At 37.9% G+C, this 24,442-nt stretch overlaps 3 protein-coding genes across 5 annotated transcripts; 2 read left to right on the top strand and 1 right to left on the bottom strand.

Annotated features, from left to right (window-relative positions):
• Positions 1–489: 489 nt before the first annotated feature.
• Positions 490–17,782, top strand: LOC145897283 (von Willebrand factor A domain-containing protein 8-like). Of its 2 annotated transcripts, none has more exons than XM_082985491.1 (41): positions 490–647; positions 748–825; positions 892–1,028; positions 1,128–1,238; positions 1,414–1,581; positions 1,860–2,024; positions 2,265–2,429; positions 2,559–2,657; positions 2,788–2,904; positions 2,966–3,091; positions 3,331–3,569; positions 3,839–3,952; positions 4,139–4,307; positions 4,536–4,747; positions 4,962–5,068; positions 5,365–5,567; positions 5,915–5,991; positions 6,330–6,541; positions 6,876–7,013; positions 7,284–7,489; positions 7,932–8,083; positions 9,020–9,116; positions 9,713–9,854; positions 10,197–10,393; positions 10,568–10,764; positions 11,042–11,167; positions 11,597–11,697; positions 11,916–12,073; positions 12,346–12,541; positions 12,995–13,076; positions 13,290–13,397; positions 13,793–13,892; positions 14,138–14,403; positions 14,924–15,032; positions 15,479–15,604; positions 15,735–15,802; positions 16,029–16,119; positions 16,367–16,537; positions 16,860–16,924; positions 17,158–17,259; positions 17,317–17,782. In XM_082985491.1, exons 1-41 carry the CDS (start codon positions 539–541, stop codon positions 17,417–17,419), a joined length of 5,709 nt encoding a protein of 1,902 aa, XP_082841617.1. In that variant the 5' UTR covers positions 490–538; the 3' UTR covers positions 17,420–17,782. The 2 variants fall into 2 exon arrangements, with proteins under 2 accessions (XP_082841617.1, XP_082841618.1); XM_082985492.1 differs by having other exon boundaries at positions 540–657; positions 757–825.
• A 597-nt stretch (positions 17,783–18,379) lies between these two features.
• LOC145897470 (uncharacterized) lies at positions 18,380–19,989 on the top strand. The gene is made up of 3 exons (XM_082985781.1): positions 18,380–18,519; positions 18,815–18,868; positions 19,117–19,989. The coding sequence occupies exons 1-3, from the start codon at positions 18,486–18,488 to the stop codon at positions 19,983–19,985; spliced, it is 957 nt and encodes a 318-aa protein (XP_082841907.1). The 5' UTR covers positions 18,380–18,485; the 3' UTR covers positions 19,986–19,989.
• A 439-nt stretch (positions 19,990–20,428) lies between these two features.
• On the bottom strand, positions 20,429–24,214 carry LOC145897469 (zinc transporter 6-like). Of its 2 annotated transcripts, none has more exons than XM_082985780.1 (9): positions 24,084–24,214; positions 23,828–23,871; positions 23,477–23,648; positions 22,975–23,188; positions 22,566–22,687; positions 21,922–22,090; positions 21,600–21,763; positions 21,121–21,332; positions 20,429–20,875 (listed from the first exon to the last, which is right to left on the bottom strand). In XM_082985780.1, the coding sequence occupies exons 3-9, from the start codon at positions 23,610–23,612 to the stop codon at positions 20,432–20,434; spliced, it is 1,461 nt and encodes a 486-aa protein (XP_082841906.1). In that variant the 5' UTR covers positions 23,613–23,648; positions 23,828–23,871; positions 24,084–24,214; the 3' UTR covers positions 20,429–20,431. The 2 variants fall into 2 exon arrangements, with proteins under 2 accessions (XP_082841906.1, XP_082841905.1); XM_082985779.1 differs by having other exon boundaries at positions 24,058–24,212.
• Positions 24,215–24,442: the final 228 nt, after the last annotated feature.

Here is a 24,442-nt window from a genome sequence, read left to right as displayed (position 1 = left end):
ATTATATTTCTATTTAGATCAGGCAACTTTAATACGATTTAGTTTTGTAAAAGGGACAATTGCAGTATTATAGGAACCAATCAGAAGCATACGAATGTGTTAAAATCTAATTTAATGCCTGCGTCTCCAGCGGATAAATGTTTGGGGATTTCCCGGCATATGTGCCGAAAATCCACTGATCAAAGTCCGTTTGACTAAAATGACGCAATAAAGGTTTAGAAGAGCCATATTTTATAGACGACGTACCATCCTTTAACAAAACACTATGTGTGTTGAAATGCCGTCGTTCCTTAACCACTTAAAGCCTGCTAAAGTAACAGTTAAATGGCAAAGCGACTTTCTTAGCGCACGTTGCATGTAATGCAAGTATTGCTAAATTCCAGAACAATGTTTGTTCAATGACATTGCGGTTTGTAAATTTTTACGAGCGACGCCTTTGCTCCATTACATATCCAAAACCCAGAGATGTGCTTTGCTTTTAACAGCTGAGCCATCGTGCTGGATTTTGTAATTTTCTTAATTTTATTTATTGGTCTAAATGTTGCGATTGTTGATGAGGTCAGAAAAGTCAATACGGCGGATAAAACGCCTCACTGGAATATTGGATGAAGAAAACCGGCATTTAGTTTTAACCAGGAAAAAACACGGTTAGCTTCTGTATTCTAAAGTAAATAACACATTTCTAGTCACCAATGCTAGCATTTGTAACTTTCGATAACACTACATTAATACTTGTGTTGTAATTAGATGGCTCAGTTTCAATTGGTGGAACCAATGTACCTGTCAGTGTTCCGAAAAATCCCGAATACGTTCCTTTCCGATTTGGTAAGTTCCTTTATTGTTGATTTGCAAGTGGTTTCCAAGTTTGCAAAATGTTACTTTAATTTTCAGTGCAAGACGGCAAATCGCTACCTCAATCTGTGATACGACATCTAAGATGGATGGCACAAAAAGATCTTCTTGGACAAGATGTTTTCCTTATTGGTCCACCTGGCCCTTTGCGTCGTAGACTTGCAATGCAGTATCTGGTGTGCAATTACTTTAAATGTGCAAAAAAGTTTATTATATATTGCTTATGTATCTTATGTAACGTATGGGATGCTTGTTTACCATACTTTTATGATTAGGAGTTAACCAGAAGGGAAGCTGAATACATTGCACTGTCGAGGGACACAACAGAAAGTGATTTGAAGCAAAGAAGGGAAATTAAAAGTGGCACTTCATATTATATTGACCAAGTAAAAAAAAATCACATTTAGTGCCTTTGTATGTGTGCATAATTTATATCAATCAAAATACTGTACAAATTAATTAGTCAAACTTGCTTAAAACTGTAATGCTGCCAGTGCAGTAAAATTACTGTGTAAAACTATATATATATGTAGTTTTTGTAAAGTATTTGCATTTTTTTAGTGTGCAGTCCGAGCTGCAACTGAAGGCAGGGTCCTTGTGTTGGAGGGGGTGGAAAAAGCAGAACGTAATGTCCTTCCAGCATTAAACAACCTTCTGGAAAACAGAGAAATGCAACTTGATGATGGAAGATTTTTGATGCATCCAAAGAGATACGATCAACTGCTTGAGGCATGCTAGTTTCTATTTTTTGAAAAGTGGTTTACAAACTGTTTGCAGTACAGACCCATCGTGAAAAGTTCAGAACCCAACATTTATTCGTAAATCAATAAAAAATACATCAATGGCAAAAAACATGCAAACTGTAATGAGAAGGGTGCTATTATTATCCGGGACTCCCTGAAATATATTATCATGTGCTTTGATTTAAAATTGCCTACTTGAACAAAAGACCACGTTGCTTGAACAGTACATGATTTATCAGCTACTGCATAATTTTGTGTTTCTAGGAGCATTCGAAAGAGACGTTGGATAAATGGCAGCTTGTGAGGGTTAGCGAGAACTTTCGAGTTTTTGCCCTTGGGCTTCCTGTACCCAAGTACAGGGGGCATCCCCTTGACCCCCCTCTGCGATCTCGTTTTCAAGCGAGGGACATTTACCACATTTCGTTCAGTGTAAGCTTTTCACTTATTTCAATTATGTAATTCAGGCAGATACCTCTATTACATGCATTATATGATAAAATAGAGTATACATATATGTTGTTTTGTTGAAGGTATTTGTTTTGAATTCTATATCATGTACTTTACTTTTACAAAATTACTTGTAACATTGATCAAGAGAACAAAAACAAATTGTGGTTAAAACTCCTGTTCCATTTCATAATAAATTAATGTTACTATATCATTCCACAGGACCAATTAGAGGAAATTTATGCCATTGCACCCTCAGTTAGCTCCAACCTACTTGCCCAACTTCTGTCATGTGGTAGTACGCTTACCACACAAGATTCTGCCACTCTTGGTCTACCTGACTTTCCTCTGGACAACTTGTCGCGGGCCACAGGAATACTAGAGGCGGTGAGTTACAATTAAGCCAAACATATGATACTAATAATGCGTGCTTATTATAACATGTGGACTAAAGACATGTGATTTCACCAAGTTTTGCAAGAGATAATTGTGTCATTTGTTTGTTCGTTCTTTTAGGTTCCGAATTACCCTTTGATTAACCTGATGTCCAGACTCTACCCCTATCACCTCCTTCTCAAGAAAGAAGGTTTACAAGCAGTCGAGGACACTTACAAGGTAAAGGGATTGTTATCCAAGCTGTACATCTTTATTTAGCAAATAAAATTGTTCACAAATTTTCCAAAACTTCTATATTTTTGTGATATATTGACCCATTGGAAATGACTGATTTTTTATTTGTTTTTAGACCTTCGAAGTTACAATTCCCAAAAAATCCCCCACACTACATTTAGCATCAGTTTCATCTGGAAACCAAGCTGGTGTTGCTAACATATCTCTTGATGGCAAAAATCATCCAGTAAAGGTAGAAACTATGAACCTGACTAATATATGCAATACCTTGTCTAAAACTAAACACCTACCAGGTTGCCTGTGGCAACCATATTACCCAATCACAAGACAACTTTGTGGCAACGTCCTACCATCAAAGTCTACTGGCAGATATGGCTCTTACCCATTCCATAATGGACATGTGCATCATTGGTGGAAAGGTTTGTATTCATGCAATAACATAAAAAATTTTTGTTAAAAGATAGCATATTCTGACAGGTTTTCCTGAATTGTGACTCAAATTTTGATCGTTTAAACATAGTTTTTTTAATGTCGCAAACCACATGTTTTGTAAACTTCCCTCATATAATAATAACATGATTATACTTTTTAAAAAATATAGCTTCAATATAGTCTACATAAAGCTACATTCACACTTATTGTTTTTATGTCTGTGCAGGGTTGTGGCAAGACTAGTGTGCTTCGTGAATTTGCCAAACTACTCAACTATAGAACAGAGCCTGTGTTGCTCTATCAAGATATGACTGCCAGGGACCTTCTCCAACAGCGTTATACTTTGCCCAATGGTGACACCGTGTGGCGACTATCACCCTTGATTCAAGCAGCACTAGAGGGCAGTCTTGCAGTGCTTGATGGTTTAAATCGTGTCAACCCAGGAACACTGTCTGTGCTGCAAAGGTGGGCGAATTTCATAAGTTTCACAGTTTGAGATTCAACATAGGTCTTATATTGGTTTAAGTATTTCAATGATAAATTTTTAACCAGGAAATAGTAACAATATTAGACACAAGTATGTACTCATTTATCCTAATAAATAGCACATTATTTAGGCAGCTGTTAATATAGAAACTTTTGTTGCTTTCTTACTATTTCAGTTTCCAGATATGCATTTGTAACACCCTTAAAACAATTGGTTTAGTCTAATCAATAAACAATGTTGTGTACAGACTTGTGCATGATCGTGAGATTACTTTACACGATGGCACAAGATTGATTTCTCATGAAAAGTACGACCAGATGAAACAAAAATTGGAGAGAAGTGATCAAGAAATGAACCAAAGGTAAGACTGGATAAATCTGAAAACAATTGTACAAGTAATGAAAGCAATTATGTTTACCATCAGTCACTAGTCTGCGCTCATCAGAACTGTAGCTCACATAAAAAAAAAAATTTTTACTAGGTTTGATTTCGAATTTGAGATCTATGATAACATAATCGTTGTTATTCAAATTTTCAATGATTTTAGGTTAGTATACCGCATCCATCCATCTTTCCGCATCATCGCTCTGGCTGAACCACCAAAGGCTGGGACATCTGCTCAACAATGGCTTAACCCAGAACTCCTAACCTTGTTCCTCTACCACCATATGGCGCCACTGAGCATCCAACATGAAATGGAAATCATACAAACCCTTGTAAGCAACAAACCTGGTTTCAACCAATGGCGTCCATTTACCTGAAAAATTGAACCATTTTCTTTCCTTAAATACTTATTCATCATCAACATCTAAATCTGCCGAAAAAAAACAAAATACATAATATTTTATAATGTTTAAGAAGGAACATGCCACGTGTACGTGCTATAACAACTACATAAATAAGACGTTGCATTTTAAGAGATACGTCAACTATTTTAACTTCAGGTACCTGATGTGAGCATGTCTGAAGTGCAAGGTTTGCTTAAACTATGTCAGCGGTTAAGAACAGACAAGGACGTGAACGCCCAATCCCTCGCCGCATCCCTGTCCACTCGCCAACTCATTCGTATCTCCCGCAGGCTGGCGTCAAGCAAACAAAGCAACTCGGAAAGACCCAAGTTAATTTCAGACGCCGTGCACAAGGCTTGCCTTTCGAGGTACAAAAAAATGTCGGCGATCATCGTCAACAATTCAAAATTTTTAACATTCCAACTAGAGTGTGCAGTATTTTTATTATTTCACAAATAACCTATTCATGTTATTTATTTGCACGCTAATATTTAACTCCAACGTTACTTTGCATCATATGATGGTCATTACTTGTATTTGAATTGTTTATCAACGGTTGAAAGGTTTCGTTTAAACTCGCAGATTTTTACCCCATCTTGCCAGAAGCGCACTGTGTGAAGCTCTTGAGAAAAGCGGTCTACCACCCGAACCAGTAGCCGTGAAGAATCTAACGCTGCAAGATATATCATGTAAATAGAAGCCTTGATAGATTCAGGACCTCCAACATCATGATTGTTCCAGCAAAACTAATATTAGCACGTTTTCTGCAAAACCGATGCAGTGATCATCCAAACAGCGCTTTGCTTGCTATTAAGGTTATGGCTCCCAAACCAGTGAATGCCTGAGTAATTTGGATTGAAAAAAATATGATTGAGCGATATAAAAAATTATATTTGAAATCCATAATGTCCAAGCAACCATTTTCCACTGTTTTTTTTTATTTGCTTCTGAACTTTTGAATTTAAACAAACTGCTCAACATCCAGGCTCTGTTGATGAGGGAATTCTTCGCATCGGCGACCAATCAGCGCCTGTTTACGGAGGAGGAGAAAGGGAAGCGAAAGTTTCTTCTTCCGCTGCAAAAGTTCCTCACACACTCTTCTACGACAACGCTCAACATCTCGTAGTGATGAAGGATATGCTGCAAGATTATTTGCTCGGAGAGCATATTCTGCTGGTCGGCAACCAGGTGTGTGGCCCTTGTTTGTGTTGTTTTAAAGCAAACCCGGTTTGGTAAAGTCGGTCTATGAAAAGGCTTTGAGATTATGTAGGTTTAACCATCGTAATGTAAACGGTTGGTTGCCTGCGACAAGAAATTGTTTTAATTAAACAGTTGAAATGCCTGGGCTGCAAAGCCTGAAGTTGAAAGCAAAACATCTTATCTGCATATTCTTAGCAGTTTAATTAAAAAATTTCTTACCAGTGAACCCAATGATCCCGATACGATAGCTGTGATCGCCAAGTAATGCGTGGCCTGCACAGTGGTGCGATAAAAAAAGAAAAAAAGTTAAAAAATGTACCTATTTTTTTTTTCAGGGAGTTGGAAAAAACAAGATTGTCGACCGATTTCTATATCTGCTCAACAAACCCAGGGAATATTTACAGCTGCACAGGTTCGGCTAAATTTGCTTGAAGTTGGAAGAAATTTGATCGGATTATTTTGAAACGTCATGTATTTAGTACTAACACCTAGGCCAGTGGTTCTTAACCAGGAACACTTGTTCCCTCTGGAGGTGCGAGATCTGTTCGTAGGGGTTGAATGGACTTTGTATCTTTAGGGTTGGTCATAAATTACTACATTGCATCTATATTGGTTTGGGTGTGAGAACTGGTTGGCAATTACAAGGGGTGGCGAAAAAGAAAAAATGTTTATTATCCCAGACCTAAGCCCTATGATCTAAAACAGTTGAAGTAAAATGTTCATTCTTGGATATTGTTTTCAACCGCACAGGGACACAACGGTTCAAAGTCTCACCGTACAACCTACAGTTAAAGACGGAATCATCGTCTATGAGGATTCGGCTCTCGTAAGAGCTGTACGACTCGGTCACGCTCTGGTGGTTGACGAGGCAGACAAGGCCCCCACTCACGTGACCTGCGTATTGAAAGCTTTACTCGAAAGTGGAAGAGCGACACTAGCGGATGGAAGAAAGATTGTCACAGGTTGGTGCCTGGAAATAGTTTGTGGTGTTTAGGCGGAATTGAGAATGAAAATAGCTGTTTTTTGTAAATGGTAGCAGGGCTTCCAAGTAACGATTTTATTCCAACCGCCATTTTAGTAGTTTTCGGTTAGTTGTTATAACTTGTTTTTTTGGCATGATTTTAGTTCAGCAAGCTGTTATCAAATGCTTTTCAAAACAATAATATTTTGCATTTATATGAAGAAAAACCGATTGTTGTTTGTGTTTTTTTTTAAACAAATTGGTGTTTTCAACAACCCTGGTGTTTACTTGGGTTGCAATTTTACTCTGGGGTTGAAATTATTCCATTTTTGAAGACCCCGCTGAGATGAGGAACCTTTCCTCTTCCGTATCCTCCGAGGAGGTGATCCTCATGCATCCCGAATTCCGGATGTTTGTTCTCGCAAACCGACCCGGATTTCCGTTCCTTGGCAACGACTTCTTCGGATCAATGGGTAAAAGTTTGGTTTTAAATGATTAGGTAATGCTCGTGCCCGCAACAAACTGCGTAAGCGTAAGTAATAAAAGTGTTTAACACAGAAGTTCGTTTGCAGTTTAAGTCGATAAACTGGATACAAAGACGTACTTTTCACATTCAGAAACACAGTATATAGTCGTTTTGTCATTAAATCTATTCCCATAATGGCAATGTTGCACAAAAAACTCAGCCTGGTCGTATATCCCGGCAAAAGTCCGTTGTACTTACATAGAAATCTTATCACCAGGTGACGTGTTCAGTTGCCACGCCGTCGACAACCCGAGTATCAGTTCCGAGTTGGACATGTTACGTCAGTATGGAGCGAATGTTCCCGAATCTTCTCTGAGGAAGTTGGTGGCGGCGTTCGGGGAACTGAGAGATCTAGCCGACCGAGGTCTCATCTCATATCCGTATTCAACCAGAGAAGTCGTCAACATTGTTAAACACTTGGAGGTATGTAGGCTTTAAAGTTGTATTCTGTTATATAGTATGTAGGCTTTACAGTCTTCAAAAGTTGAAATATTGGGATCTACCCAAAACTATAGATGATGATGAAGATGCACATGGGGCCAAATATATATTCCTGATGATAAGCCAGGCTAATCCTGTAATAAAAAGCTGCTGCTGCATGTTTTTTAAGCTTTACAGTAGTCTGTATTCTGATAGAAATTGTACATTTCTAGCCAAAGTTACCATTGTACAAACATAACCACAGTCAGCGCATATAGGTAAAAACACGTTTTAGATATAGTAGCTTTCCCAGCATACGAATCATACTGTCGACGTGAATCTGCCTATTTCGCTACAAATCAGTTCCAGCATTCAAGACATTTGCAGTTTTCTGTTTCCATTATTACCAATTGTTGTTTCACAATGGATACATTGTTGTTTTCAGCAATTTCCGAACGAGGGCTTGGCTAGTGTTGTACAGAACGTGTTCGACTTCGATGCTTACAGCAGGGAGACTAAAGAACAACTGGCTTCGGTGATGCACAAGCATGGGATTCCTGTCGGGGCAAAACCGCACAACATCAAACTAGCTAAACCGTAATTACAACTTATGTACATACAAATAATTTTCGTGTCTTACTGTTGTAATGGTTCCGGGTGGCTCATTACGGTATAACGCACTAGACAATAGCAGATAAAGTTAATTCTGTACAAAACACACCGACAAATTTAGCGAAAGTAGCAATGGTACGTTATTAAGAAGTGGGCCTTTTTCTCCATATCTGTCATCGAACAGTTCGTGGGGGGTTACCACAGGTCACTTATTATACTTCACAATAACAATACATTTGACAAAAACGAATTAGCTTTTCTATGGTGGTACGACATGTGACCTGGAGTAACCCCGTTCCCTTTTTCTGATGAATGAAAGTGAGATGCAGACAATGTTCACTGTTTCCACCTATCATGTCTCAGCAGTGCAGCTGGTGACAGGACGATTTTGCAGGTCGAAACGCTGTCTGCAGCTCACTGATCATTACTGACTCTTTTGCTTCTGCGTATATGTATCAAGTGTCGTTTGTTCCCAAGCTTTTAGATCTGAACCATGACAAGCTTTGGTGCCACCAATCTCTTCGTAACAATTTCTATGCAATAAATAAACTTCATGTTGTCCACCTGTTGTGTGTTCTTTGTTCAGTTTCAGATCTAAAAGCTTGAATGCAACCTGTTGTTTTTGCCAGTTTTGCGCTGTAAGTAAGGGAATAGTTTGTCTCAATAACTAGTACCACTACTAGTAGATGAGATACACTGAACTCATCCGCATAAAGTAACGTTGACGGCAATGACGTAGTTACTAGACGGGGTGTAGTTTAATGTCTGCGATCGCTTGTATGATAATTTGGTTTCAGCTCCATGATTTGCTGTAGTTGCGTACTTGGTGTACGATTATAGACGATTTTGTGTACGTCAAAGTTGATCCAAATTTATGAGAACGTTTCTCCCTCTAAAGCTATCGTATCCACTTACTTACAGTATTCAACTCGATGTCCCTAAACTAGCAGGCTACTGGAACGTATTGAACCAATCAAAAGAGGTCTTAGATATCAACAAACACCCCATGCAGGTTAAGGTACGTATCGTATACACTTATATGGACAAGTAGTGTTTCGGACATTAAAATTATAACACTTCTGTTAAGTTATGGTGTAATGCGGAACTTTGGAATACAAATTTTGTGTCGTTATTTTAAACTTTGGTGGCCTGTTATTCTACTTGCTTGTGTTCGGTTTTAAGCATAGGCGTCGATTTTTTCATTCTGTAAAATATTAAGGTCGACTTTTCCAGGTTTTTTAAACACGCAAAAACCATTTCGTCAGTCGTATCGCCCTAAACATAACGCAAACAACGCGAATTTCGTTTCGTGTCACTTTATTGCGTAGCAATCCACGAGATTCTTGTGTTTGTCCTGATTGTGACGGTGATAACACAGGTCATTTGAAACTAGCGTATAACGTATAGTATAATGTACGTGGTTTTTCTGACAATAATTTTTAATTTAAACGAAACCCAGGGGTGACAATGCATGCGTTGTCACCCCTGTTTGTTTGTGAGGGGTGACATGTTACCCCAGTCACCACTAAATGGACGCCTATGCTTTTAAGAGCTTTGTTAGGGAAGTTTGCAGTGGTTTACTTATCAAATTTCTGATCTGTTTATGTTTTCCAGGGACCAGTTTTTCTCAATTTCCAAAATTACGAAGTCGAACGAACGGAAGACCGGGGTCTCGACTTCACCGAACAGAGCGCTCATTGGACGTTACCCCAGTTCTTTCACACAAACATCGTAACCGACATCGCTACAACCAAAAGTGAGTAAACTGCAGTGGTGTGTTGCTGTATTTTCTACAAGAGAATCAGTGATCATGAAATAGTTAATCGTACTACTTACATATACAGAAATGGTGGATAATTTTTTATACACAACAGAGCTTTGGCACTTCTAAGATAGAAACTGCACACATGGTTAATTAAAATAAGCTGAAAAAAATATAGCACGCAACTTTTTCACCAATTAATTACCACAAATCTTCTGCATGGTTTTTCTGCAGTAGAAACAAAATTGAAAAAAGTTGCCATAATAAAAAAACGAAAACGATGGAAAGCTAAAAAAATCCAATATTTTGTTGCCAACATCAGCTTTGTTTCGGTAGATCCCGACAAAGAGGGAATTTATTTTGCGGTGGTGAACTCTAGCGCCCTCTTCGCCACCGAGAGAGCGAGCGAGTCGATTCGCTTCATCGATCTCTACGACGTCTTGCCCAACACCGGAGCCATGGTGCAGTCTTGCATCCGGATCGCACCGATGGGGAACCCCCTCGCCGGCCAAGTTGTCCTGTTTGAGGAAAAGGTAACTTACAACATTGGGTCTTATCTATCTATTTAGGAGATTAAGAAGCTTTGTAAACGTAGTTTCGAGTAAAAATAACTGGATGGACCCAAGTTTGTTGTCAAGAATTACCGACTTTGTTAAAGAAGGTTAATTTCCGCGACTTAACTTTGTAAATGTAATGAAAACCGACAGAGCAAGTTCGTGTTGTTGGTTGATACCCACACGGGGGCGGTAAGGAGGCTGCACATTCCGGACATGGAAGGCGAGAGTTTGTCAGGAACTGGAGTTATGAGGAGGAAGATAGCTGGAGAAGATGGATCAAACGTCTTCCGGATGTGTCCGGATCTTGCGGAGGATTTCTGCTCTGTCATCTTTTTCGAAAGAGACGGGTGAATATTGTTGTTTTCAACGAAACAATTTCAACATTTTGCAAGAATCCAGGAGAAAACGACAATTTCTTAGAAATATCTTTGCGTTGTTTGAATTTATCTAATTAATAAGCAGTGTAAAACAACAAAGGATATAATGAACATGGCTTAGAAAAACAAACAAATTCATCGCCATAAAGTTTTACCAACATTAAAATGTACCAAAACATCAACACTGGCTTTCGGATTACGACTTGAGGTCGAATTTGTTACATTCAAAGAATTACTTTTTTTGCAGAAACAAAATATTCCACGTCAACGTGGCCGAGGGGGAAGTCCACGGCGTGACGTCACCGGTCAACATTCGTGACGTCAACATCGTCGCGCACAACAAGTGGATGATCACTGAAACTGACTCCAACAGGTATTGAGTTGCGATGAATAGTTTGTGTCTGACAGCAAATAAAGCTTTGTTAAAAAATAAATTGTTTTTACTACATGAAATCTACCTAACCAGCAGCACTTCTTTCACGTGAAACAAGTTAACCTTCAATTCAATCGTCCAGTATGTTAGCACCATAGAGGTTTCTACTGTTCGGCCAGTTTTATCATTTTAGCATCTAACTATGTCTTTTCTGTTTATTTTGTTTGTAGAACTGAAGATGCTTTAATAAAAAGCGAAACATGTTTTCTAAAACTAGAAGCGTGGACACAAAGTTGTTCTAGTAACATTTAAAATTTGTTGGAAAATATTAGAAGTGGTCATTGTTATGTTGGTGTTGGAGTAGTGGATTTGCATATTTGACCTCCTAAACATGCTTATACCAACATGTGAGGTTTCGTTTTCTCTCAGAAAGTTTATGCTTGACACGAGGTCGGAGGAGGAATTCATCCCGAACCAGTTGAAGGAAATCAAGGAGGAAGGCGTCGACATGGGGTTCGGTTCGAGATCAAGTAAGTTGAAAAATGTTGAACAACCGAAAATCAATTCAACGAATTGGCACAATAAAAAAAATTAATTTGGAACAATTTAAAGTTTTCAAACCTTACAAGCAACTTGATAATACGAAATGTTTGAAACTTAAAAAAAAAAACAATCTTGAAAAACAAATGTAGCGGATTCCGCGAACAACAAGCATTCAAGCAATAAATGTCTTCTTTGCACGCTTTAGGTACAGGAACACCAGAAAAGCTTTTGGCGGTGTCATCCGAATCGCTTTCATCCCATGAGCTGTCGGTATCTCTCAGTCAGTCAATCGATTCTCCGAACCGGGTTTGGGCCGATGAGAACCATTTTGCCAGATGTGTGGTTGGATTTCCAGAACTTTCGGTGGGCAAAATATACCCTGTCTGTAAAATGGGCGACGCAGCCGACGCTGAGAAAGTTAACCGCACTCCTAACCAAAATATTCAAAATATGCGAATCAATTTGCGTAACAAGACGAAGTTAAACTTCTGTTAGTGCACATTGTTCGGGTTACCTTCCAAAAATAGACCATAAATGAAGCAATAGGTCTTTTACCGCTTTCAGTGTTGCATGTATTGTAGCTACTGTAAATGAAAATTCAAGCAAGCTTTTATGAAAAAAAATTCCAATTTTAGTCGGCGAACGAGGTTTACGCTGTTTCGAGAACAAGAGTTGATTCCAACGACAGTTTCATGGACACAACTAAAACTTATTACCGGGGTTTAACGAAGGCAATTCCTCCCAAACCTGTCTGTAAAGTACTTTCTGACGCTAACCAAGTTGTCAGGATTGTTCCAATGAAGGCGGCTCCCGAGAAGGCATTTGAAGATGGTATTTTTGTATTTTGTTTTCTTTTGGTGTTTTTGACACTTGTTCAACTTAAAGAGTGTTAGAATTAAAACAAATTTTAGATTCTACTTACTTGTGTTTGGGTTGCAAGTACGCCGGTGCATGCGAATCACTTCAAAGGCTTTTTATTGTAGACAGTTATAACTTGCAGAAAATTAGTTTTACGTCCAGTTTTGATTTTTGCAACTCTGTTATACTCAATGTTAACTTTCTGCTAAATTTACTTCGGTAAATAAAAATGGTACAGAATCGGGCAGTTAAAATACAAAACATATCCTATTCTATAGGTTTCAAATGCAACTATGCCTAATTGTTTATGCTATATGTTAAAATATCTGAAAGCTCACATGAGCTTTAGCGACCCAATTGCATGTCTTTCAACGTAACTCCATTCAAACAATAGCAATTGCAAACTCTCACCAATGTTTATTTCAGGATCAAGACCGGGTACGAGTGATTATTGTCTCGAGGTTGTGGACATCGGACACCACAAGTTGAGATACATTCCCCTGCCACCGTAAGAAACCTTGTACTTTCGCAACGAGGGAACATACCTCACAATGTGTTAGGTTTAAAAGACTATTTCAATGTAATTATTTCGGTGTATAGAATAGCTTGCAATATTTTCTTTTGGAATACATGTACTGTGCTCATGTGTTCCAACTACTTCCATTCAGAAATTCGCTCGATTGTAATTACATCAGTACCTTGACATGTTTTGTATCTACAGAGCTGTGTCTTCTTCTCCTTATATTTCATGGCAGAGCAGCGTGTCAGAGAGCGGATACCACATGGCAGTGGGAAAAAATGACAGTTTAATCACCGTCGACTCAGCGGGGTAAGAATGTCGTAATGCAGGGATGTACAACCTGTGCCTGCCAAAGGATTAAAAAAATTCCTCAAATGACGTAAACTTATATTTCTATACGTGTATTGTATTATTACGTGCGCTTGCATTCCGTGACATCAGCAATGAATGAACATAGGATTTAATGTCCGAAAAAGAAGAACTAAACCATCTAAACTACATCTTTAGCAGCAATTACGGTGTGTTTTTGTACCGGTTTGTCGTAGAAACAAGAAACTTAATTCCCTGTCATTTTCCCTGCAATTTAATTTAAAAGTGCGTAGGCGCCTTTAGCTCCAAGAGGATGGACAGATTGGTCTTCCAGAAGTGAGCTTGCAATTAAAAAAGTTTTAAAATCAGAGTAACATTTTTGTTCACGGCTACAGTGCTGTGAGGGAGTGGGAGACTGGGCTCATGAAGTTACAGCGTTCACTGGATGAGTGGAGGGCATTAATCGGGTCCGGGGACGATCGAGATCATCTTCAAGTAAGATTCGAGCCCTTGGTTTATTACACTAAGCTATTTGTTAATTTTGTCATATTTGTTCAAACTATGTGTCAAGAAATGCAGATAAGCTCTGATTTTGTATTTTTTGTGTAAAAAACTAGAATCTTCATTATCGTTTGTGTTGTCTACCTTTCTGTGGCTGAACAATAAACACAAAGTTTGCTCAAATGCCGGTTTAAAACCTGCAGTTTTACCCATTACACAGGTGCTATTTTGTTCCACAGATAACAACTGAAAAAGTAAGCGGCAAAGACGTACTTGCCCCCAAACACGGAAAAGTTGACCCCGAAAACACTCCACACGTCGGGGGAAACACCTGGGCTGGCGGCACCGGCGGTCGCGACACTGCCGGGTTGGGGGGCAAAGGGGGCCCGTACCGACTGGACGCCGGCCATGACGTCACGCAAGTTCCTGACTGGGAGAAGGAAGCGGTTCCAGAACACGTGAAGAAAGCTGCGCGGGAGATGGGGCAGAAGGCGTTTAAGGAAAGGTGGGAAATGTTTACGTTGTTTTTACCTGATTCAGTCGCGGGATACTGGGGTGGTATATCTTCATATGGAGGTGCACCTACATTTTTAAAGACTGTCTGATTCTAAAATATAATGTTGCTGTTGCCGCCAAGCATATTATATTTTGATAGTCTGTTCCTTGGCACATTAAAACGTAACTTGTATTCACCGATGTTTCGCCTGCTACACAGCTAGGCTTCCTCAGAGTAATGGACAGAAGAGTTATAATGTGCCAGAACAACAGACTACTAAAATATGATTCTAAAATGTTTTAAACAGTGATGTGACAGTTAAAAATTTTTTTTTACTTTAAAAAAGCAGATAATTTGGCCAGTATGTAGCGGCAAATTTATTTTTACCTTGCAAATAGCAGATATGTAGGTACCTACCACGAACATGTAATTTGTGTTATCGGCAACAGACAAAAAAATGCATTTTACGTAAATGTTTGTATAACACCGAATGACTTAAATAGGTTTAAATTATTTTTATCTTCACAAGGCTTCGTGAGATTCAGATGAGTGAGTACGATGCTGAGATGTACGAGAAATTCAGTGGAAATGTTCGAAAACAAGTGAAAGCGATGAGAATTATCCTCGACTCTTTGCAGGTCTCTCTTAAACTGGCAACTTTACCTGACAAGTTTCATTTCGTAATTTAGTGATTTTCCCCTAAGAAGCGCCTTTGTCGGTTTTGTGATTTAAAGAAAAAAATATATATTGTAGGCGATAATCCTGTGCCGCATTATTTAAACAGTTCATATATGATTTTTTGAACTGAATCTGTCAGTAATATTCGCTGATCAGTGTTGAAGGTGTTCCAGTCGTTAAAGTTTCCTAATAAATTTGACTTTGGTCAGGCGCATTTTTAACGCCTTTTGCTTCAGTGGTTCGCCACATCTATTACTTTCTGATGTCCCTTACATGTTTTCATATTTTCTGTATCTCTCAAGCCATGGCACACAAAATCCAAATCATATTATTGTTTATTTTTTTGATTAGAACAAAAATCACACTTCTGTATGCGAAGATTTTTTGACATTGGTTGTGTTTGTAGGCGAAGGGAAAGGAGCGACAGTGGTTAAAACATCAGATGACGGGTGAACTCGACGACATGAAACTCATCGAAGGTTTGACTGGAGAGAAAAACGTATACAAAAGGAGAGCTGAACAAGAACCTGAGGTAAAGAATATGTGTGTGAAAAACACTGAAAACTTATTTGTGTGAAAATCACTGAAAACTTATTTGTGTAAAAATCTAAGAAAACTTATTTGTATCTGTCCAATATAGGTTGTTTTTTTGTTATTTGCAGCCCGGAACCCCTCAGCAAAAACCGAAAAGGATTCGAATATGTGTGGACGTGAGTGGGAGCATGTACAGGTGAGGTTCTAACAATTCTCAATAAAAAACTTCCGAGGAATTTGAGAAGGTTTTTGTGTATATGTTTTCCGGCGCTCCACTGAAACTTACTCCTGTACAGTATTTGTATTTTGGTGCTTGTAGAAAGAAAAAACTGTGTCGACCCTGGCAGAATATTTAGTTGTACAATATATTTTGCCTAAATGCATCCTATGTTCAAACTAAATCGGTTTTTCATTCTGCAAAGGTTCAATGGCTTGGATCAAAGGCTCGAGAGAACGGTGGAAGCGGCGTGTATGGTTATGGAGGCTTTCGAAGGCTACAAGGAAAAGCTTAAGGTGAAGTAAATTAATTTGGACTTCAATTATGCTTCCTTTCCTACGACGTATCAACCATAATATGTATTCATGAATTGAACAGGCAACCAAAACATGCAATTTGTACGAAATACATCTGTACTGTTTGTTTGTCAGACAAAGCACTATGTGTTGTACTGGTATTACAGTATGTATTAACACGAACACAACAAAATCAATCCAACTGCTATTTATACGTGAAAGAAAAATGCATTTGTTTTATGTTTAGTATGAGATATGGGGCCACTCTGGTGACGGATACGATATACAATTGGTGTCTTACGATAAACCACCAACAAACAACAAAGAAAGACTCGACGTGTTGAAAACCATGCACGCGCATGCGCAGTTCTGCATGAGTGGCGACCACACTCTTGAAGCTACGAGACACGCTATTAAGGTAAACCCGACAAGAAAACTCATGTTGTGATTTTGTGTTTCATCTTTTGGTGTCGTTTGTTTCGGGAAAGGTTTGTGATTGAGGATATTTTTCAGCTCTTAATATTCGCAATCATAAACCTTTCAGTCCCTTAGCTGCGGACTCCTTTTCACGGAAAAAATCGTTCACAGTTGAAAAACTTTTCAAAAGCAAAAAATGTTTCATAAAAACAGTTCAAAAATTTAATTGAAGGCAAATGTATTTATTCTACACTACTACACTAATGTGTCATTTTTGTGTCACTATTAATGCCAGGCTTGAATTGTTCTTTTTATCTTACCAGGAAATCAAAAACGAAGAGGCCGACGAGTATTTTGTTGTCATGCTGAGCGATGCCAATCTTGAAAGGTAAAACCTCGACTGTTACTTTGCTGTGCACTGCTATGATATTTGGATAAATACCGTTTAGTTGTAAACAGGAAAAATAGTTACTGCCCGTATGGGTGAATTTGGGCGCCTTACTCCATAACCTTTTAGTTAATTGTGAAAAGTAAATCGATTTGAATAAATTAACATTTATTGTGGATTGCTTAGCTTTATAGTTTTAAAGAAAAGGCTTATACAAAAAGGTTGTTTATTAGATACGGAATCAGGCCAATGCTCTTGAACGAGGCGTTAACGGCCGACGAGGAAGTCAATTCCTTCGTCGTTTTTATTGGTTCAATTGGCGACCAAGCCGACAGGTAAGATTTCGTAAAGTTTTAGCTGTAATCTCTTACAAGCTACTGGTGTTTTTTTAGACTAAAGAAACAACTTGCTTCTGGTCGATCTTTTGTCTGTATGGACACCAAAAACATTCCCCAAATCATGCAGCAAATCTTCACGTCGTCTCTTCTGAAATAAATTATTCTTAGATTTGTTTAGTTCTGTTGTTGTTTCAGAAATCATGGTGTTAAATAACGATTATCTAAATAAAGTCGAAAGAAAGCAATGATTTTTGCCTGAACAAATAGTTGTTTTGATCTTGGCTTGTTTCAATTTTCATCGTCCTGCTCAATGTTCTGTCCAATTATCTTTTTCACGATTTATTTGTTCCATTGGGGTATTTTACTTGCTTTATTGTGCTAATTTTCTTGAGCTATTAGAATAATTGTGACATGTATTTAATGAATTGACCGTAATAATATATATATATTGCTTAGTTCAAAAGTGGCTACTGTAGCCTGCTTCCGGTTTTGTAGCACGTGTATGTCCAGTGCCATGCAGATGGCGTATGTTCTTCATGACACCCTGCCCCATAGAGTCTAGATTCAATTGCTAAATAGCGAAGTTTTCTGGTTTGCTGGACAGGCAATATCCTTATCGATCAAGAAGCCTCATTGCACCACAAGAAATGTTGTCAAAATGGCATTAAACATGTGAATAAGGAAATTTTCCTTTTTTTTATAATATCTTGTGAATATGTAACAGGAATAAAATCACGATGAAATTTAACGTACTATGATTCAACGGAAAATTCTACTACAGAGAGTCACAAAATTTTTCCCAAACTTGATCCACAACTTTTCTCAAAACAGAAATCTGTGCGAATTTAATGATTAGGCGTGAGCAGGGCCACTGCCTTTTATTTTTGGTTATAAATTTGTTGAAATACTACATGAAATCGTAGCGTTAATATTCGCACAGATTTCTATGTTACATAGGCTTAATTGTGGATCAAGTTTGGATAAAACTTTGTGACCCGGTGTAAAAGTATCTTCCTGATTCAACAGCCTTTTCCAACGTTTTGTTACGCTTGATTGGGTTCTGTGCGAAACTGAAGGCACGGTCGAGTTATCACACTGGTGTCCATTTTGTTAACTGGTGTTTTTTTGATACTACGAAGGAAACTATTGATAGGAAGATGTAATTTTTAGACATTCTGACACATTATTGTAATTCTTAGTTCTGCTTTTTACACATCGTCAGCATGGCGAGAAGTTTTGAAATGAGCGACCGCGATGGTAATTAATTGTGACGTCCCAGACTGGAAAAAATGTCGTGCGCGGAGGATATAGCACTTTTGCGAAAATTTGCCGATAATCCGCGCAATATTAATGAGCTAATGCATTAACATACGAAAAAACGTTGCGATCGTCCGCACAATTAACGATCGCCGAAACAAAATCCTCCGCGCAAAGAACAAACTCTCCAATCTGGGTGACGTTATCGTTTTTCGTGACGTCATTGTTTTTTTTTCAGAAATTATGACTACTTTACCTTGTTTATCTACAGTACACATTTATTTTACTTTTACAGATGCGGTTTTCACTTACAACACTGCTGCTGAGAACATGCTTCCCGAAGTATTTCGTAAGTGTGAATTCAATTAAACATCTTTAAATATTTCTACAATTAATGAATGTTGTTATGATCCAGTAAAACATGCATTGTTTTTATTAATAAAAATTTGCATAATGTATGTCGACAAAAATATGTCAAAAACTTTGTTGATGTATTTCATGTATTCTAAAACTCTGGGTCACCTTCCTAAATGGAGTAAATAAAAATACCATAAAAGATTTGTAATGAAAAGATTTTTAATTTTTTTGCCCATCTAGGTCACATGCTGGCACCTGATCCAGAAACCAAAGTGAGTTTGATGACATCACCAATCGATCAAGGGCAAAAACTAGGTGAGGAAATAACAAAGGAACTGTTTAAATTTGAGGGTCTGGTCCTGAATCGTGAAGAGGAAGAAGGCATGGTTGCTCGAAAGGAAAATATTAACACCCACCGCAACAGTGTTGCGATCATCGGGCAATCTGCTGTGGGTAAGTCAAAGTTGGTAAAAGATCTAGCGGAAAAAATACAGAACAAAGTGTGTTTCAAAGAGGCCAAAGTAGTTTTCTATCTGGAAATGGGCGACGTGAATTTTTCTGCAAAGCAGGCTTTTACCAGTTTTGTCTTGACATTCATTCCTATAAGCTGCATGCACAGGGAGTTTACAAATGAAGATGTTGAGCAATTAAAACAAGGCGAAGGATGTATTATGGTTTTTGACAACTTCAATGATGCTCACACTGATGCATTTAAAAAAAATGATGACATCCCATCATCATTCGATGACAGGACACCAGACATACACATAAAAAATATGTTGCTGGGGAGAATTTTTCCTGCTGCTGCTAAAATTCTAACAAGCAGGAGACAAGAATTTTTCGAGCTGCATCCTAGATTCAGGCCTCCATATATTGTGACCTGCACCGGAATCAACCATGCCCAAGGCCACATGAACATATGCAAAAAAAATTGCGTCAGTCAACGTGAAATTCGCTTGGTAATGGAATTCCTAGAGACACACCCAGAGTTTGATAGGGTTTGTCACATCCCACTCATTTGTGTGGCGACAGTTGACTTTTTACGGAGGAATGTGAAAACCCTATCCAACTCTGATGCTATAATTCTTCCCAAGAAAGATGCTTGGTAAATGTTGTTTGTGAAAATTATTTCATACATGCTCAATGAATCCATGTTTTTTTTTATATTCAGTGCTTCGTACTAATTTCCAATACCTTTTGCCAACTGTTTTGACTAAAGCAGAATAATCTGTATGGTAACCATATTAATTCTTCATCAAACACATTTGTAGTCTCTAATAAATTGTAAGTATCTTTGCGTTTGCCACCACATGTGCAGATAAAACTGTTAATTTCATGAAAAAACTGGTATACCTTTAGGAAGCATGCAATGATCAATAAAGCATACAGTGAAATATTTAAATACTTTTGCATGTAAGCAGACAGCAACTCAAAAACACATGCAGAAATAGGCCTTTAAATTCCAGTCAACAGTCATTAAAAGCAAAATGCCAAAACAGTAAGCATTGTTTAAGGTGGTATATTTGACACATGTTCATGTTAAAATTGAAGAGTTTCATGGGTTTGATGATTTAGCGGTCACTGATGTGGGAAGTTTATTGAACGAGCTACGACTTGTAATACCAGTGTACGCTTTAGCCTGAAGTCCAACTTTGGGAGGGGTTGTGAAACCAGCTGCTTTGTACATTCGTTCGATATTACTTCCCGGCATAGTACCGCTGTACGCCTGCCTAACTTGTGGAGTGATGGGAGATGGCGTAAAACTAAAATCATCCTTTTTCGCTGTAGGGCCTCCAGTAGCAGCAAGGGGGGGTTTTGGTGCCTCGTGTTTTGGTGGGGTTTGCTGGTAGGGGGCAACAGCCACTGCAGGCTTGTTGAAACCATAGATGATGGTTGATGACTGGGGCTTCCCCTTTAAAGAAACTGAAGAAGGCATCTGGTTCTTGGTTGTCATGCCTGCTGCCAGGTTACCACTTGATGACCAATCATCTTTCACAACCTGTACAGTAGTTTGGAAACTATGTTACCAATTGTATGCCAAACCATATCGTAAAATATTCTTGTTAATACTGCCTGAGACATGCCATGTGTTAGTTTAAATGTGGTAGATTTAAACCAATTTCGTTAAAATAATATTAGGAAAAAACATATTACAAACAGTGAAAAGAGCATGATAAAAATGCATGCAAATGTCAGAAGTTTCATGTTTTATCAATGCTTGATGTGAAAGAAAGTTTTCCGCACCTGCACTGTCAGGTTTGACACCAGCGGAGCAAGTCGATTTGTGACATGAGCTAGAACCATTTGTTCGTCTGCATCTCTCCTCACTCTTACTTGAATAGAGCCCGTCATGATCAAACCGTATCCATTGGAGAGATTATGGATGTTGTCATGTGACTTTGATGGAGCGAGTGCAATCGTGTGAAAGCGTTCATTACGAATTTCAAGCACACCATCTGAGTTTTGAAACATAACTGGGTCAATTTGCCAGACAGCCTTATCACACACAGCAATTGGCAATATCACTTTGTGTGCAATTTAGTTTTTTTCTATAGCTCAGTTTAAGAATTTCTTGTGATAAAAACTTCATGAAAGCTCAACATTGGCAGATATAGATACAGGTGTAAAATAAGTATATTTGGATACAACAACCCCACTAACCAAAAAATATACCAATTTATAGAATTTATTAAGTCCACACCACAGTGCATGTTGTAATATACCTAATGTCTGAGCTTGGCTAAGAAGTTTGTCAAGTTGTCCAAGAACATATGGAGGTGTCGTGTTAAGCAAGACATGGGCACTGCAGTTTGCGATCGGCCACATTGTGCATATCATCAGAACTGCAATGAGGATTGCAGCCACAGTGTCGGCAAAATAATAAGCACTGCAAAAAAGTTTTTTTACAGGGTTAATCCACTGCCAAAATTAATGGTAAATAAATATTTACTAAATGGTTTTAAATAGAACTGTAATTTTATCCTGCATTAACAAAAGTTGCGTAATTTTTTTTAATACCGCCAAAAATGTTTGTAATAGACCTACTCTATTTGAATAAGCAGATCAGTGACAAGCAGAAACAGAGCTCCGACAAATGAGGCAAGAAAAAATGGATCCACTCTAGGTAGAAGGATGCGGTTTAAGGCGGGAAGAAAGCTGCACAAGGATCGGCTCATGTCCGCAACATGTTCTTGGATAATCGAAGAAGAAGAAGCTGAAAAGGTTAATTCAGGGTGAAAACTAATAATATTCAGTTCTGCAGTAAAATACCAAGCATTTTATATCATGTTTGAAATCTTTTGTTGTACAGCATATATATAGTTAGGAGTTGAGCAGCGTTGAAATATGTACATACATCATATTACAATTGCAAGAAAGAAATATAACAAGATTTATGACCTTGTTTGCCACCAAATAACTTGTTTACACTGGAATGGTTGTTAGCACTATACCAATTAAATACATTTGTCAAAATGTTACCAACATTTGAACTAGTTTGTCCAACACGGGACTAAATGCCCTGAATCTGCTTCCAATATCATTTATAAAGTTTTCAACAGTGTTTAAACTTCAAATTGTCCAACATGTATACAACTAAGAACATCATCAAAGTATGTACAGTTTGATCAAATATATGTAAATAATGGGCATTGATTAACACTTGACTGTACACTTATGTTTTAACATACCCTCAGTGACACACTGGAGTGCCTTGTTTCGTACAGACAGCATTTTGGTTGTGTGGAAAACAAGGCCAAATATTGCAGCTGGAATCAGTCGCCCAATTGCCACTTCCGGTTGCCTTACAACTCTGCAATCAAACACAAAGTTCCAGTCATAAACTTATTACAAATTTACTGTGTATGTAATGACACTTCACCGATGGAGACCAAATGCTCTAATGATACAGACACTTAAAATTGATGGTTTAATAACACTTAAGTGCCATCAATTGTAATACGTCACAAATCATGTTGAAGTTCCTTTTGCTCTCTTAACCAAAACCTAGGTCTTTGTTGCTGCTTTTATTTTTCAGATATCATTTACATGCATTATTTGTTGTTGAGGAAAGTGACATAATTAATTATGTTTATATACCTTGCAGTACATTCCTTTAAAATAAAAACAGATCCTAGCATGGAAAGGACCACAGAAGCAAAAACAAACAATATTTCCATCCTCTCATAGTTCACCAGTTGAACACTGTGGTCATCGTAGCGACTGGGTTGCCGCGAAGAAATCCATATCGACACAAGACATGTGATAAGACTCAGCACATCAAACACACTTTGGTATGCATAAGCTCTTAAAGCTGAAATTGTATTCACACACTTAAAAGAAGGCAAATTTAGTATAATTAAGGTGACACAAAAAGTAGCTTTTCCAGAATAAAATTAGACATACTCTTGGTGTTACTGTGGTCATTATAGGAACTATATTAACAATTACTGTCAAATTATATCGTGGTTAATGATAGTAAATGAATAATAATGTATTGTTACATTCATCAGTTTGACAGAATTTGAATGATTTCATTTTAGCAGTCTCTATGATTTACAAATCATACAGAATTTATTAATAAAATGTTACATACACTTACCCAAGCTGTTTGAAGAAGAACACCAACTAAACAAAAACATAATCACAAAAAAATTGGCAAGAAGAAATAAAAATGTCCGACGACTGCTTCTAATAGCTAGCATTGGTTTGACAGTGTGTTGAAACTGTCCATACATTTTATTTTTTCGTTTGTGAAATGGATGGATTGTGCTCTGAAAATAAGGTAAAAGATGAAATAAAACATTGTGGTGATCGCAACTGTGACTTGTATACATTTATTTATCAAAAAATTACAGCTGTTTTCGGCACCAAACACACACAGCAGCTTTATTTACTACAACAGCAGCTTTATTTCAAACTCAAACTTGTATCAGGTTTAACAAGTTCTTACAGTAAGAGAAAGTTTGTGTTCACCAGATCCACTGAGGTCCAAATCTAAAGGACATAAAAAATGATACACTTTATGTGCAGTAAATAACAAAAATAAAACATTTGGTCGGCACAGTCGTCTGATAGTCACATCAGCTGCACTTATGAGACTTTATAGGTCGAAACAGTGGCCATCTGTATGCAGCTTACACAAAAATAAAACATTTTGGTATTAGCGATAAAAATACCTACCAAATTCTGGGTCGATTGATACTGACATGTAGTCTTTTGATGTTTGGTGGTCTGGGATAGGCATGTCTACTGATCTTCCGTTGTAAAACTGATGTGAGTAGTCACTCGTATTGCCATGGTAGTAGGCCATATTCACGCAAAATAACCATTTAAAAACTTTGATTTAAGTGTGTAAAAACAAAACAAAGAATAACACGAATTACAAATTTTAACCATATCACAAGCTTCACACACAAAAACATACAATGGACCCGTTATTCCCCAAAAAATTACTTGTTTTAAGTCACAGTTGTAACACAATGACGATAATCACATACTCCAGTCCTCCACAAAACATTTTGCACTAACTGAAATTAATAAGGGGAGGAGCGAAGGATTCATCGCC

This window comes from Ascidia mentula, chromosome 4, assembly GCF_947561715.1.
Source record: "Ascidia mentula chromosome 4, kaAscMent1.1, whole genome shotgun sequence".
Taxonomy (NCBI): domain Eukaryota; kingdom Metazoa; phylum Chordata; class Ascidiacea; order Phlebobranchia; family Ascidiidae; genus Ascidia; species Ascidia mentula.
Note: the sequence above shows the minus strand (reverse complement) of the source record. Positions and strands in the feature narration are given on the sequence as shown.

Excerpts from the sequence above, each read along its gene's own strand:
- LOC145897283 (XM_082985491.1), top strand. The coding sequence starts at position 539 with ATGTTGCGATTGTTGATGAGGTCAGAAAAGTCAATACGGCGGATAAAA. Across the intron at positions 1,239-1,413 it reads CTTCATATTATATTGACCAA|TGTGCAGTCCGAGCTGCAAC; the intron begins GTAAAAAAAAAT and ends GCATTTTTTTAG. Across the intron at positions 4,748-4,961 it reads CACAAGGCTTGCCTTTCGAG|ATTTTTACCCCATCTTGCCA; the intron begins GTACAAAAAAAT and ends TTAAACTCGCAG.
- LOC145897470 (XM_082985781.1), top strand. The coding sequence starts at position 18,486 with ATGGCGAGAAGTTTTGAAATGAGCGACCGCGATG. Across the intron at positions 18,520-18,814 it reads TGAAATGAGCGACCGCGATG|ATGCGGTTTTCACTTACAAC; the intron begins GTAATTAATTGT and ends TTACTTTTACAG. Across the intron at positions 18,869-19,116 it reads CATGCTTCCCGAAGTATTTC|GTCACATGCTGGCACCTGAT; the intron begins GTAAGTGTGAAT and ends TTGCCCATCTAG.
- LOC145897469 (XM_082985779.1), bottom strand. The coding sequence starts at position 24,187 with ATGGCCTACTACCATGGCAATACGAGTGACTACTCACATCAGTTTTAC. Across the intron at positions 23,189-23,476 it reads TTCTTCTTCAAACAGCTTGG|CTTTAAGAGCTTATGCATAC; the intron begins GTAAGTGTATGT and ends ATACAATTTCAG. Across the intron at positions 20,876-21,120 it reads TGTCAAACCTGACAGTGCAG|GTTGTGAAAGATGATTGGTC; the intron begins GTGCGGAAAACT and ends ACTACTGTACAG.